We start from the raw sequence: 16,276 nt of genomic DNA on the forward strand, positions 1-16,276 counted from the left end.
GACCTGTGTAAGTGCTTGAGACTAAGAAAAGTGTAGCTTTAGGTGAAAGCACTCGTGTTGTCCTGTTTGTGGCAGCCATCTATCGGTCGGATGGCCGTGTCTCCCCTGATTTATTTCCTGACACCTCCTCACCCAGAGTAAAAGTTACCAAGAGCTTTGGGTTGAAAGAACCCTGGGTAACAGCAGCCCCTCCAAGACAGAGCAGTAGCACTCAGTGAAGGGCAGAGCTCACACTGGAGAGAAAAAGAATTAAAGTCACACAGCATTTAAAAGGCTGCTTAAGTTTATTAGTTTCCATTGAACAAGTAAACAAAGTGTTACCAAGGCTGTATGGAAAGAATACAGTCAAATTAATGAAACAGTACAAAGGTGGTGTAAATTTTTTGTTTGTTTGTTTTTTTTTTTAAAAAACCTACATCTAAATACTTAACGCAGCCTGTCTACTCTACGGGGAAGGGGAGTGGAAAATGGGCTCTGACTCCTAGCGTTTGGATCAGAAGCAGCAACCAGGCGGGCAGCAGGAAGATGTGCCAGCCTGTTCACGCAGACGGCCCAGCACTCGGTTTGCTGGGCTCACTGGCGTGGCGCTTCCTCATTACTTCCTGAGCCAGGCCACAAGTGATCACGCCGTTGGCCACCTGGAAAGTTCCTGAACTGAAAGACAAGAGAGACACGGGGTGAGGGAAAACGAGAGACGCAAACCATCTTTGCCACAGCTGCCTCGGACACAAGGCTGGTGAACTGCAGCTCCCTGCTCTCATTAGAACTCCTCATATGTTCCCACTGCAGTGATTCCAGGACAGACTTCTAGTGAGTCCAGAGAGACGGTGGAAACACCCAAACTCAGCCATCACTGCTCCAGATTGGGCAGCACTTCCTGGCTGCAGTGAGCAACATCTGCAACAAAAAGCTGTGCTACTCGACAACAGCGTCTTATTGGTAGCAACAGCTCCATTGTTTACTGGCTAAGGCAGCTGGAGCTATTCTCCCGCCCCCTTGACTTGCTGCATCCACAGGGCTGCATGCAACCATGTGTGCACACAAACTAGTTAATCCACATCTGCACCTGCAGTTTCTACCGCTGCTGCCTGTGCAAGCTGGGCCTGGAATCACCACCCCTAGCATTTAATCTCTGGCTCTTTTCCTGCACTTCTTGGGTCTAACCACTAAGCTTTGAGGACACTTTCCTTGAGGGCCACTACATTTGGTCCTTTTATTATACCAATTTTCAATGGCTACAAAAGAAAAATAAATCCTCTCCTCCTCTGGAACTTGTAGTAGAATACAGAGAGAGAAGGACTTTCTGTTCGTGACATGCAGTGTTATTGTAGCTGGGTCAATCCCAGGATATTAGTGAAATTAGCTTCTCTCTCTACCAACAGAAGTTGGTCCCTAACCCACCCTGTCATTCGGTTCATGATAGCTTTTGCACAAAAAACACTTCAAACAAACCATTAGCTTCCCCGACTCCACAGTAAAACAGATGTTCCATCATCCACAACATCTGAAGAGACAGGCCCAGATCCTCAAAGGTATTTAGGTGCTTAACTCCCATGGGAGTTAGGCAGCTGAGGAAGAGATGGGCCTCAGAGTTTTAGATCTAGTATCGCCTCATAATAATGAGTGACAGTGCTACTATTCCGGGCTACAGTGATTCCTTTTGCCTCCATTAGCCCTTTGCTGCTGGGTGGATCGTTAAGATTCAAAGCACTTCAGGAGAGACCATCTGGAAAGTATGCTAGATATGCAGTGCAAAATGCAACTAAGCAGAATTATAAGAAGTTACAGTTTGCATTCCTATAGCCCTCCCTTGTCCTTGCCATGCCAATATTCCAAGCCACCCTTCAAGCTTCTTAGTTTATCTCCATTACCATTTTCTGAATGAGCTAAACAAATGTCCACTTACTTCTCTGGGGATTCCGACACAGTTGTCATGACGGGATGGGTTGGCTTTCCAAAGAAGAAGCTAGCCCACCAGTGACCAGGGTCAGACTTGGGAAGACCTGAAAAGCAAACACTTATGAAATATGACCGCTGGGTACAGGCAGCTTGATTAGGAGATACAGCAAAAATAGGTACTTCCCTGATTACCACGGTGGTCTTGCTACACATGCAAGCAAGAGGGCAAATTAAGAAACTGGCACTCTGAAGTGGTGCCTCATGAAGGAGTAGAAGCCAGCTACAACAACTTCAGCTCTCTTCTATGCAGTTTCTCTCTATAGGGATTTTTCTGCCATTATAAATGGTTCTGTATAACCCATGGATAATGTACTTAGTTAGCACTGAGAATGTTTTTGAAGCTACACTGATCCTCTGAAGAGCCATGGAGAAGGTAGCTTGTTTTGTATTAAAATTAAAGAGATGATACAAGAGCGTTTTGACCACAAGAGTTCCCCTCCGTAGGAGGCTGGGCCAGAGAGCCCAGGCTGTAGAAAAGGTGCTTACCCGGATGGTGAGGAATAACCTCCCCAGAGTATTCAGCACTTCCACAGGAGCTGTTGCTGGAAGTGGAACCCAGACGCCCTGTGAACGAGATTGCATCTCATCAGACCAACGTTCTCCTCGGCCAATATTAGATCTACTGCTGTAATGAACATCCTCATTGCAGTTAGTACATGGTTTGCCATTAAAGTATTCGCCACATTACTGCTTCTTAGGCTTAGGTACCAGTTTCCACACCAGCTAATGTCCTGTTCTGAGTATCGGCGGGTATGTGCCAGCCTTTTAATGGTATCCACCCTACACAGCAAGCATTAGAGCATGTTTGAAGGACGCGTTAGCCTGCCATCACACATTTGTAGATATTTTTAAGTGCTCCTTTACGAGATTTCCTGGGACAGTGTTTTAAGAATAGATTCTTTCACACCCAAAGGACAAAGAATAACCTCAAAATAGCTTTCCCGGCAAACTAGGTAATTACAAGCAGCAGCAGGTTAATGCCACAGGCTGGAACACAGGTGGTGCTACATGGACATAACGCCTTACAAAACTGTTTGGAAAAAGTCTTTATGGAACATCTCACTCAGCAAGTGGATACAAGTAACTAACCCACACTCCATATCTTGCAAGACACAAGTATAATTTTTATGTAGGATTCTAGGTCATGGAGGGAGGGGGAAGGTTTTGGTTTCATGCACATTGGGAGTCTCCCCTTGTACTGTGGTGAAGACAGAGGCCTGGTCTATGCCTAAAATTTAGGTTGACCCAACTAAGTTGCTCAGAGCTGTGAAAAATGTTGCCACCTGAGCACCATGGTTAGGTCAACCTAATCCCCAGCATAGACACAGTTAGGTCAATGGATGGATTTGTCCATCACCCGAGCTACTGCCTCCTGGAGAGGGAATACCTACATGGAAGGGTTTTTTCCCCTCAGTTAATGCAGGAAGCGTCTCTCCTACAGCACTACAGCTGATGTGCCACTGTAGTAGAGACATTCCTGCATGGAGGGACTTGCCTGACATGTGGCAACTATTGAGATTTACCTTTGGCCAAAAGGATCTTGCTGGAGAGCAACAACGATCTGAACGTAGACGGTGCTTTATGAGACAAGGTCCCACAATATCAATTTCCCCCTTCCATCCTACAGTGGCCAGGCCACTCTGAGTTGGGGCCAGGAGAGGGGCACCCCTCCCCCAGCCGGTCCCCAGGCAGGTCCCCTAAGTGCCTGCGAGGCACTAAATAGGCTGCTGCATGGCCAGTGTGGCTTACAGGGAAACTTAGAGGCTTGGGACACCACCCCTGCCCATCCTGGCATGTTTGCCAGAAGCTGGGAATGGGCGACAGGGGATGGATCACTTGATGATTCCCTGTTCTGTTCATTCCCTCTGGGGCACCTGGCATCGGCCATGTCAGAGGACAGGATACTGGGCTAGACTGACCTTTGGTCTGACCCAATATGGCCGGTCTTGTGTTCTTACTCCTCAGCTGGTGCTATTTGGTAAAGCTTTATGGACAGTGGAGCTACGTTAGCTCAGACCACCTGAGGATCTGGCCCTGTACTCTAGGCTCATGTGGCCATGCTGTATTTTTCTGTTTACTTTGCCTTTTGCAGAAGTATTTGTTCTACACAATGTTTAGCTAAGTCACCTCCCACCCTATGCTCTCAGGAGCTTTAAGGTAACTCTAGAAGCAGACGCTTTCAAGAAGAGGAAAACAGCCGTTAAACCCCCCCCCCCCCCCCCACTGAGAAATCATTGTTCCTTTGTTTGTATGGTAGCTCATATGGTTGAGTAGAGAGAATGCTGGCACAATTAAGGGAGTGTGGATCATTATCTCCCTGCTGAGTGCTAAATAAGACTCACTCCCATTCTTGGCTCCTAGCCTCCTTTTTCAACAACAAAAAAAATACTGCAGTGTCAGGCATTTGTTTTGCCTGAACAAGAAATGGTCTTTGTTTAAAGAGGGCCTAGCGCCTGGCCGGATCATGTTTATTTCAGAAATGCCATGACATTGCCATCAGCAGATCCTTCAAGTTAATCCACACTTCAGGTCCTAGAAGGAGTTCTGTTGGTGATTCTTTGAAAGGAACAATCAAGAGAGAAACGGTACATTGGCTATGCATTGAGAAAGGATGCAGAAGCCGATGGCTTTGGCACAGGCACACAGTAAACCAGAATAGGAGATTATCTAAAGCTCAGATCTTTCAAACTGGCATTTCCAAAGGCATTTAAGGGAGTTGGGGTGCTCAAATCCCATTGAAATTCAGTGAGGGCTGAGCACCCAACTTCTCTAGGCTCCTTGGAAATGCAAGTTAAAGAGGAACCTATAAATACATTGTGGTTGGAAAGCAAATTTGACTGTTTTTGAGCAGTTCTACATGGGCATTACAAACTTCTACCAAGGTAGGAGAGTTCAGCGACTTTTCTTAGCAAGACCCACTCCACAGAAAAAGGTTTGACCTAGATAGATATATTCCCCATCCACCCACACGAGCGGCTGCCGTGCGGTTTGTGAGCACCTCCATTTTGCACCAATTAAAGGACAGCGTAGCAGTTCTTACTTCTGTAGTAGTCATGGGTTGCCACAAGTGAGCCGCTTGATGGGATTGCTGCCATGTTACTTGATCTTAGTTCTTGTACAGATATCAATCCTGCAAGACAAAGGAGTGAGCCTTCAGAATATGGGGAGTGTCCATGACCACATACCACCACACATGCCAAACCCACCAAAAAAAAAAGTGCAGAAATGGGCTTGTTTTTTCGCTTAATTGGCTTGTGAGTTGCTTGTTGCCTAGTTTGGCTTAGCTTGTTGCCTTTGGGGGAGGGAGGGGAAGGGCTGCCTTGGCAGGAAGAGAGTCAGGAGGGCCCACCACAGTCCCAGACTGCACACCAGGCGGGGAATCTAGTCACATAGTGTTTGGGATTGGCTCGGTTTGGCCCTGTTTTGAAATGGAATTAGCTTGATTTTTGGCTTATTGTGAAAGTCAGGGTGCTTATTTACCATGTGAAAGTTGGAAACAGCATATCACAGAGAGCAACTAAATGTGGCACAAGACTCAAAGTATCTTCTATTACCATCCTTATGAAGCCTAAACCATGGGATAACCCAACGTTCAAACGAGGCGGGGGGGGAAGCATGCTACACGAGACATCATTCAGGGTGTTCCTTGATTACTGAACTAGATTCAGGATCTCTCAACTTTCACTTAAAGTAACAATTCCTAATGCACATGATGGATTTGAGTAAGTTTATCTTGCAACATTTCTGACAGTGTGCTAGTTAAAATTCAGTGTTGATGTTCTACCTTCTTGGGTCTTCAGATTGTATTAAGGGTAATTGTTTTCCTCTGTATGCAGTACATACCGATAGCCCATACCACTACCACGGACTAATACTTTAGTAGTAAAAAGTATTGTATTAAACAGAAGCTAATCTGTAAGTCACAGGAGGAACCATCATGAGCACAACTTTTCCATTCAAAATGAGACCATCCTTGCTAGTACATATTACCATTACTATGATTATGTGCTGGAACTAGGGATGATTAAACACACACACATACGCACGCTAACCACATCCCCAAACAAAGTCATTGCCCCTTGCCATGAAGAGCTAACAAAGTATGTGTGAATGACAAGAGGGAGGTTGATGAACACAACAATAGTGTCATGATCTGTTTTGTTTTCATCCCTTTGCTTTGTATATTAGCAGCAGAAATGCTTGTGCACTCATTCAGCTAGACACCATGTGACTCCCAGCAAATCACAATTAGACACCACTGGTCTAACAGTGGACATTTGCAGACTGCAGAGTTGTTTGATCAGCCCATTGTTTAACCAAAAACCCCAACACCCAACTTCTCTAACATGTGAGGAAACTGCCGTACACAAGATGTCCTTTAACAGAAAGAGGCTAAGCTCATGGATAAATTACTTGTTGATAGTTCTCACCCCTACAAATTAGTGGATAGGACTTTCCAATAATCACTTTAAAAAAAAAAAAAGTACTTTTAATGTTGGAACAACCTGTGAAAGCAAGCTACAGTCACATCTTCAGAGCAGTCACCACCCGGACAAATTTCATACACCATACGGCCATCTGTTCTGTAGGACTGTCTCATCAGCCAAGTAAAAGTGTTTACAAACACTTACAGAAACAGATGCAGGAAAAATGGTTCACTTGAAATCACTCCCATCCTTCCAGATCAGTATGTACCATGCAATGCTTACGAAGGATGGATGATACAGAGATAAAGCATTGGAACTGGACTCACGGGATCTTGGTTCAGTTCCTAGTTCTACCACAGACTTCCTGGGTAACCTTGGGTGAGTCAATGTGCCTCAGTTCCTCAGCTGTAAAATGGGGATGGTATTTCCTTTATCCCACCCTTTGTCCCATTTACTTAAATTGCAAGCTCTCTGAGGCAGGGACATGTGCAGCATCCAGCATAGTGGGGCTCCCACGCCCCGTTGTAACTGGGAGGGTGCTACTTTGATATTAAAGAATAAGAATTGTATGGTGCTCGGCTTCCACTGCTCTTCCTCATCCGACACACACAGCCGGGCTATCATAAGTAGAAATAATGAAGGAAACAAACATGCCCATTTACTTCATCCACTCAGAGTTCTCTGCTATCTTCCAAGCATACAGCCAAGTAACACTTTACTCCCTCCTGTCAACAGAACAGTCAGCTAATTATGAGCAGCACCTCTTAATACAGCCCATTATTCACCATTAGCTGTGAAAAACAGGGTATGAAATATTAAGTATTAATGTAGCTGGACTACAGGCGCATACTCTGGACACATCAGCCCTGCTGCCATCTGACACGTCTGCTGACCTGCGAGTGAAGTACAGCTGGCTGGGGAAAATAAGGTTTTTTTTGTCAAAGCTCCAGCCAGCTCTACCCAAAAAAAAAAAAAAAAAAAGGCAATTCTAGATTTAGTGGTAGAAAGTTAGAGCCCAAAGCAGCCCAAAGCCCTCAGAGCACTGGGTAGTTATCAAAACATCCTGTATGTGCTGATGAGTGGTATGTAGAAAAGACAAAGCTGCCAGCTAACATTAGCTAGGGTGTGGCAGCCTTTCCTTCCTGATGTGCACTTTGGAAGTGACAAATCTGACAAACCAGGCCACTGCGGCAGTGCCACTTGTAAGCCACAGGTCAGTCTGTTTCCAGGCAAAATTCACTAAGTTTTTTCAATCTGGCTGCCTAAGGAACTGCTGCTTCCTATTTGTCATCATGGCTGCTAAGATGCAGTCCCCAGACACTGGAGAACTGGAGGCAAAATGTTCCCAGATGGTCCCGCCCTGTGGAATCCCTCGCTGTTCAGGCAAGCCAGAGGCAGAGTTTGTTGTTTTCAGAGCAGAGTACAAGACTCGCCTTCCTCTGGCCAACACACTGTTCACTTTTCTGTTTAATAAATTGTTATTTGTTTGCATGTGACAAGCCCGTAGCCACAGCACCTAACTACAGCATGATTCAGTGAAAACACTATCTTCAGCATTCTCCTATTTAAAAGCCAACTTCATGCTAGTCTTAGCACAGATAATAATTTGTTACTATGAAACGTTTACAAAATGATTAGTTAAGGAAACCAATTCAGGGAAGTACAGTTGATCCAAGAAGCTTCTCCAGACACATTAACATGCAGGGATTTAAATCTGAATCCTGTAACACTGCCTGTGGGAAACATCCCAGAAGGTGGATCGCACCTTTGCTGCTACTTATCGGACAGATGCTCTGTCAGACACAGGAAACAAGGTGTGTTTAGGACAGTGATATTCAGACCTCAGTGGTTCAGGAGCCAAATTAGCGACCAACATTAGCTAAAAGAGCCATAGTAGTGTAAATTCATTGTTTCATTTACTATAATACTATATATTCATATTTAAATAGTAGGACAGGGAAAATATTTAGTTTTTATATGTATTATTCTCACAGCAAAATGACCAAGTATTAATTTATCCACTACAAGGAGTAAACATAGTAAAGCATGCAAATTTAATTAACAACCAATCACACTGTGTTTTAATATCACGTGCTGCAGAGAGCCACAGGAGACACGTTAAAGAGCTGCTCACAGCTCCCGAGCCTCAGTCTGAGTATCACTGGTTTAGCATATGCCCAAGCCCAGCCATCCCCTGCTGCTGCAGATTACTGGGGAAGCACAGTGTGACTAGCTATCTAGTGTTAAGGTGAGCATGTAGAATACAGAAGAGAGGAAGACTAGGGGGACAGGTTATGATCTAGTAAGTTGGACTTGCCTAGTAACAGCTCTTGGACAAACTCAGTACCCTTCATGGCAATAGAGCTACAGGAGCAGGGGGCCTTGGGAGAAATTCCTCATATCCTAATAACCAGCACCACTGACAAGATCAACCCAACTATTCCCAACCAAGGAGAGTGTCTACAACTCATCACCTTTCAATGGAAGGAAGAATGATTAAGGGGCAGGGCTTTAATTTGAAGTTCAGCTACCAAAGGAAGAAACTACTGTAACGGTAGCTGTATATTACATAAAACTGGTCATGCTCCATCTTGCTACTAAATGCATATCTTGGGTATTCCCATGTCCCTCACCTTACTATAGTATCTAAACACCTCATGGTCTTCAGTGTGTTTACCCTCACAACACCTCTGTGAAACAGGAAGCATTACCCCCTATGTACAGATGGGAAACTGAAGCACAGATTAAGTGACTTGCCCAAGGTCACAGAAAATCAGCAGCAGAACAGATAGTTTAGCCTGGGACTTGGGAGACCCATGTTCATGCGCTCTCTCAGCATCTTGAGCTCTCTTCTCATCCCCTTTCAGCATCTTATTTATGTGGCAAAGGACTCGCCTGATCACTATGGATGTAACGGCAAATGGCTTTTCACATTCTTCAGCATGTGAAAAGACAGATATATGCCAATCTCAATTTTGAAAAACAAACACCAAATAAATGTACAGACATGACCAGTATGAAAGAACCAACTGGAACCTCAACTGCCAATGAAGGCTGCAGCCTCAAGTTTAAGGTTAAAGTTTATTTCATTTCCCATTCTGCTTTTAATCGACTCCATTAAAAACAAATCATATCCCACTTGCAGCCAGATGCATGTCACTCCATGTCCCACATTTTAAGCTACACACATTATATGATGAAGGCACAGGGTCATCAAGTCAGAGTTTATTGAGAGAGAAAAAAAACAAAATTCTAGTTTGTCCCTGTCTGCTAAATTCTTATCATAGTGTAAAGCCACACTCAAACCTCTGAAGAGCAGAGTAACAGAGACAGATTTATTTCACCTGTAAACATTTCTGTGTCAGTGGCACGAGTGCTTAGAACTTGTCCTTAATCTCTAGTCTTTGAAAAGCCTCTCTGTAGTCACTCCACTTAAACCAATACTTCCCAAACTGTGGTACATCATCAGCTTGATATTTTCTATCAATTCATTTCACAATAATATTTTAAGAAGATGGTGCATGAACCATAAAGTTAAGTTAAAACGAAGCTCCATTACCAGCTTATAAAACAATACACCTTTGTAAAGTTATCAGCGTTCAAGCATGTTGCTGTATGAAAGAGGTTCTGCTGACGGATGTGATCAATTTTCTCTGGTGTATCCAGTGCACTTTTCCTTAAAGTATCAGACTATGGATAGTAAGCGCCTCATCAGACTGCACTTTCATTTTGTGATCAAGAATGACTGAAATTCCTCTGAAATTGTTTGATGGAAAAGGTAACAGCTGAATATTAACTGGCAAATAAACCTCTACTACACATTTGTGGGCCTAACAAATGTGGTCTCCTTACAGATTTTAGTGCTCAAGGAAATTAAATGCAGATGAATGTACAACATGGTCCATTCAGTACAAGATTCTGCTAGTCAAAAATGACCAAGGTAATGTAGCCATAAGCAGTGTGTGTTGGCAGAGGCAGTTGGCACATCTAATAAAACCTTCACAAACTGCCTAGAAGAACCGAGTTTAAATGAAATCTGGTTCAGACCAGTTTGATCAGAATCCTCACACACAGGACATGTCCTTTCCTCCAGATCATGTTTGATGAGGGAATACAATTAATGCAGAAGAAATAGAACAGCAACAGATTCACACTGCTTAGCTGGATGAAAAAAAAAATAGTCTGCACTTCTACACTGGGGGCTTTAACATTTTTAGAAAACTGTGTGGGTTGTGGGGGGAAGGGAGTCAGTGACTAGGAGTATGTAAACTGAAGGGAAATCATGAAAACATGTTTGATTTACAGGGTGGGAGGAAGTGGCCGTTTCCCCTGTCTCTCGTCTCTTTTAGAGAATTCTTTACTTGCCTGCAGCTGGGGGTGGGGAACTCTGCTAGAGCACACAAGCTGAAAAAACCGGACTGAACTGGCTCGCAGCAACCTACAGAGAGCCCCATCCCATCCCCCTAGCCTAGCTTCCTTCCAGTTCTGTACTTCGCTACAAGCATGATCCAGCTCGCTCAGCACGGCTCAAGTAATTGCAGGGGAAGGAGAGAGGCAGAGAGGAAAAAAAAGCATGTCAAGGATTTGGGGGGCAGATTGGAGGTGTCCGGATGTTCAGTCTCATATCCTAGGAAAACAAAAAAAGCCCGGCACAGACAGCAATGCCCCCTCTCAGCTCTACGATCAGCACAGGGGAGCTGCGGTAACCCCACCACAGCAACGCTGTGTCTAGAGGCTGCACGGCAACGGGTCTGGGTTACAAGATCCCCTGAGACGCGTGCGAGGAAAATAAAAAAACAAGACAAAGACAGAGCAGCGGACCCTGCACATGGGGGGAGCGGCCTCTCCGGAAAGGAAACAGTTGCCAACATCCCGAACGAACTCAGCGCAGTTCTCCCAGGGTGCCCGCAGCTCTGACCGACGGGTGCCAGCCCAGGTGGGCCATGGAACGTCGGGACACGGGCCCCGGAACGTCGGGACACGGGCCCCGATAACGAGTGAAACCCCCATCCATGTCGCTTGCAATGCAACTGACAAAGCCACCGGTAGCCCGTTTCACTCCTGTTTCGGGGGGACACGGGGAAACCCTATTTTTCTTCCGCTTCAAATCTTCACCCACATCCCTTATTTGCCCCGTACCTAAGGGGGTGGGGTGAGCTAGAAAGGCCCTGTCAACTCTGGGACAGTTTCACCGACGCAGAGCTGGGGGGGGAAGAGAAATCCCCCCAAATGAGAGGAAAACATTTAAAAGAGCCTTTAAAGGCGAGATCTGGGGCCAGCCCATCCTCCTTGGTCTCCCCGCACCAGCAAGGCTCGGCAGCGTGTCTGGAAACGGAGCAAACACCCCGATCAGCCCTCCCCCAAATCGACACAAGACACTCGGTTTAACAAAGCTGCGGGCGCACAGCTCGCTGGATCTGCGGTCACCCGCCACCCCTCTCTGGCACCCCCAGTTCACCCCACCACCAGTTGCTCAAAGTTTCCCTTCGCGCAGCTATTCTCGGAATCCCCAGCCCGACTGAGTTTGGGGGGAGTGTGTGTGGGGGGGGGGGAAGGGGGGACGTGTTACCTTGTTTCTTTTCAGCGCTGCTGCCAGCAGCACCCTCACGGCTTGAGATCACAGGTGGCGAGGCTCAGGGGAGTAAACGCTAGGCCACAGAGCCCATTTGCAAAGGAGATACTGGGAGTGCACTCCACGTCCACGAAACACAGCCAAGGTCTAAGGGGTTTCAGAGGCGGCGCCGCCGCAGCATGGCTTTATATAAACCGGAGCCCAAGGCTCGTCACCGCTCGTGTGCACGCTGGGGACGCCCCCAGTGGGAGGGGAGACAAGAGGGAGGAGGTCTCTTGTCCGCGCGGGGATCGGAGCGTGTCAGCCCCACGGGTGATTGCACCGACTCTCTGTGGTGTTGTCTGGAGCGTTGTGTATTGCTAATCCCGAGTTCACACACTCAGCAAGCAGGAAAAGGGAGTGAAATGATTCGGAGGGGGTCACCTTGCAGATCAAAACAAAACCTGCCTCCCGTTGGGAAAAAAAAACCAGGCAACATTTTGCAAACAGCCATGCCCCTGCCCCTTGGGGGAAATAATACTAATGATTAAATTAATAGGGCAAAATCGCCCTTGATGCAACTTTGTTTAGGTCAAGGGTGTTGCACCCAGGGATGAATCTGGTTTATTGATGTAATTAGAAGTGTAATATTTTGTTTTGTTCTGGCATTTACACTCATCCGGGTAAATAAATTAATACAAAATGTAAAGATTAGAAAGGGGAAATTGAGGTCCTTGCAATGAGCCCAGGAGTTCACCTGCCCAGAGCTCCTTGCAGGATTGGGAGCATATGCCTCAATCCTACAAATGCAGTGTAGTCTCTTATATGACCCCTTATCAACATAGTATCTGAGGACCTCAGGATCATTTGTGGATTTATTCCCACAACATCCCTTGAGTGACAGGCTGAGTTACACAGGAAGGCTATGGCTGACGGCGACCCAAGAAATGAATGGGGCTGCTAGTCTGGTTCCCTATCCCCCAGGCCACACTTATGTTATGTGTACTTAAGCCACTGCATAACTTTACTCAGCTGACTAATTCCATAGCTGTAAGTGGGACTACTCACATGGTTAAAGCAGCAAAGAGTCTTGTGGCACCTTATAGACTAACAAGACATTTTGGAGCATGAGCTTTCGTGGGTGAATACCCACTTCTTCGGATGACATGCATCTGACGAAGTGGGTATTCACCCACGAAAGCTCATGCTCCAAAACGTCTGTTAAGATGCCACAAGACTCTTTGCTGCTTTTACAGATCCAGACTAACACGGCTCCCCCTCTGATACTGATCACATGGTTTAAATTATTAATGTTCTTCAGTCTTTGCAGGTTCGAGTCCATATACAGTATGGCATAAATGCAGTTCCATACTATGACATAAATCAACACAGCAAAGCAATTGCTTACTTCAAGTCTCTGATCCTGCAGCCCTCACAGAATATTCCCATTCGGTGGGAGTTTGGGTTATGGAAAGACAGCAAGATATGAACGCCCATCAACTGTTTCTTACAAGGAAGCGTCTGGGATTAGGTATACATTTCTTTCTCACTTTAGTGTTGTTGAGCCAAGGGTGCAGAACTGCTTGAAGCACAGTACAGGACGTTCCTGGGCAAAAAGAAAGCAAAGCACCTTTCTCTGGCAATTTAAACTCCCTTTTCAACAAAGATTCAGTCCATCACAATAACAACATCTGGGTAAATTCAACAAACCAGCACAAGCTGTGCTTAAAGGCCCAGATTTTGCACTCCTATCTTCATGCGCTCACCTATGTGGATCTAATTGCAGTATCAGTAACAAGGGAAGCAAACTTTCAGTTTGTCATCTCTCCGTATGCAGCAACTAATTATTTTTAAAGGACACTTTCTAAGGGACATATCCTGTCATTGATTTTTAAGCAAAACTCCCCACTCAAATCAGTGGGGAATTCTGCCTAGACATCAATGACAATACATGAATTTGGGTCTTTTTCATATTTTCAGTGCGAGGTGGCAGAATCAGCAAGGGATTAGGATTAGGCAAATTACTTCACCCCCTTCCTGTGCCTTGGTTTACCCATCTTTTCAATGGAGATAATAAAACTGACCTATCTTCCAGGGATGTTGTGAGGGTTTAGTTAACTACTGTAATGGACTTTGAATATAGAAATGCTAAACAAATGACTGTTTAAATAATCCTTTGGTAGCTTTAGATGCAAATCTATTTTTAGCCAGTGATGTTTTGTTTTTCTGCATCACATACGCTCATGGGTTTGTTATAGGAGGGTTCCTCATAAGCATTTGGCTCGTATTAATTATATAGCTTTGAAACATTTTTTTTAAAACACCAGGACCCTTTAAATGCATGTGTAACACACACACCTTCTGGGTGTGGTCTCCCACAGAGAGAGAGAGAAAATGAGTCTGCTCGACAGCTTTAGCTAACAGCCAATTGGCTTTTAGCTCATGCGGTAGAGGTTCATGCACTAAGCTCCAGTCCAGAGATCCCCCGTTGGATCCTGCCCACCAACGACCGGGGTCTGTCAGCGTTACTCATGCACAGCATTAATCAATGTGTAGCAAGATAATTATATGGCTCATGAAGTAACCAGAATTAGCAAATATATAAAAGAATAAAATATATACATAAAATAAAATATATACACACTAAATTTTGGACTTCCCAACCATTTTGCCTTAGTAAAGTCAAGTGTGTGTCCCAAATTCCTCTTCAGATCTATCCTGATGTATACCATGTGTCCTTTCTAATTACTCCTAATGATACCTAATGGCACCTTCCCACAAAGGATATAGAATTGCTTTATATACTATAGTGTCTGAGTTGAGCTAATTGCTTTTATAAATGATGGAGCCTAGAATAAAACATATCTTGTGTATGTGATGGCTCCATACATGTTCACATTCAACACTGCTTTTCAAAGTTACTTAAATGAATAGTGTTGTGGTTAAGATAATCACTCCGTCATGGCAATTGGCGATGAATCAAGGCTCTATAGCATGTTGATTCAGAAAGGATCAGGTCTCCACCCTATGTCAGTTACCATCTACACTGTAATATGTATGTTTGATTTTTTTAGTAAGAATCAATACTCAAATTTAATGATGGTTGGATGTAGAAGGTTTTTAAATATCAGAGGGGTAGCCGTGTTAGTCTGATTCTGTAGAAGCAGCAAAGAATCCTGTGGCACCTTATAGACTAACAGACGTTTTGCAGCATGAGCTTTCGTGGGTGAATACCCACTTCTTCGGATGCAAGGTTTTTAAAATAGCTCATCTCAATTGATTAGACTCTTCCTGTTGGTATGCATACTTCCACCTTTTCATGTTCTCTGTATGTATATCTATCTCCTGTCTGTGTGTTCCATTCTATGCAGCCGAAGAAGTGAGCTGTAGCTCACGAAAGCTCATGCTGAAATAAATTTGTTAGTCTCTAAGGTGCCACAAGTACTCCTGTTCTTTTTGCAGATACAGACTAACATGGCTGCTACTTTGAAACCTTTCCCTCTGTTGATATTCACCCCTTCTTGTCAATTGTTGGGAATGAGCCACATCCACCCTAACTGGATTGGCCTCATTAGCACTGACCCCCTCCCCCGCTTGGTAAGGCAACTCCCATCTTTTTAAGTGCTGTATATTTATACCTGCTTATTATATTTTCCACTCTATGCATCTGATGAACTGGGTTATATCCCACAAAAGCTTATGCCCAAATAAATTTGTTAGTCTCTAAGGTGCCACAAGGACTCCTCATTGTTTTTACTGATACAGACTAACATGGCTACCCCTCTGAAACCTGGTTCCACCTAGTTTTTATGCCAGTGCTGTCCTGGCTGTACAAGCCAAGCCAGTAACTACAAAAAGGCAGTGTGTCCTGGGATTACGTTGCTTCAGGCTCAGGAAGAGTCACTTGCAGTGAAATTCATACAGCAGAGGAGCCATACTATGAGGCCACGAGATCGTGGAACTGCCACGTTTTTGCTGCTTGGGGAGTGGGTGGCTGCGGTTCTAGTGCACTGGGGAGCTCCACACACTTGCACACAGTAGAGCAGGGCTCTGAGTAGGGGGGATAAAGGGGGCTTGGAGGCAGGCCGTGGGAGAGGTATAGGAAAGCCAGTGGGTCCTCCATTACACAGCCCTAGTGGGAGAGTCATTGTGGGCGCTTCCAGATGAGGGGTTAAAGTAGCAGTAATAGAGGGCTAGTGGGATTGGGGGTGAGACCCCCATGCAGTTTCCCATCTCAAGGCTTCTCTATGCAAGCTGAGTGTGTTGGGGGTGGAGAAAGGGAATTTTACTGGTTACTAGGAGTGAAACTCAGCGGTTTTAAATCCAGAACGGAAGTCAG

At 45.1% G+C, this 16,276-nt stretch overlaps 1 protein-coding gene across 1 annotated transcript; it reads right to left on the minus strand.

Annotated features, from left to right (window-relative positions):
- Nucleotides 1-265: 265 nt before the first annotated feature.
- On the minus strand, nt 266-12,129 carry PPDPF (pancreatic progenitor cell differentiation and proliferation factor). Its single transcript, XM_044986178.1, has 5 exons — nt 11,956-12,129; nt 5,000-5,089; nt 2,446-2,523; nt 1,907-2,003; nt 266-654 (listed from the first exon to the last, which is right to left on the minus strand). The coding sequence occupies exons 2-5, from the start codon at nt 5,052-5,054 to the stop codon at nt 540-542; spliced, it is 345 nt and encodes a 114-aa protein (XP_044842113.1). The 5' UTR covers nt 5,055-5,089; nt 11,956-12,129; the 3' UTR covers nt 266-539.
- Nucleotides 12,130-16,276: the final 4,147 nt, after the last annotated feature.

The sequence above is a fragment of the Mauremys mutica genome, chromosome 13, assembly GCF_020497125.1.
Source record: "Mauremys mutica isolate MM-2020 ecotype Southern chromosome 13, ASM2049712v1, whole genome shotgun sequence".
NCBI lineage: Eukaryota > Metazoa > Chordata > Testudines > Geoemydidae > Mauremys > Mauremys mutica.

Coding starts and splice junctions, on each gene's coding strand:
- PPDPF (XM_044986178.1), bottom strand. CDS start 5,054: ATGGCAGCAATCCCATCAAGCGGCTCACTTGTGGCAACCCATGACTAC. Junction 2,004..2,445: donor GGTTATTCCTCACCATCCGG/GTAAGCACCTTT, acceptor TTTGCTTTTCAG/GTCTTCCCAAGTCTGACCCT. Junction 655..1,906: donor GTGTCGGAATCCCCAGAGAA/GTAAGTGGACAT, acceptor CTTGTCTTTCAG/TTCAGGAACTTTCCAGGTGG.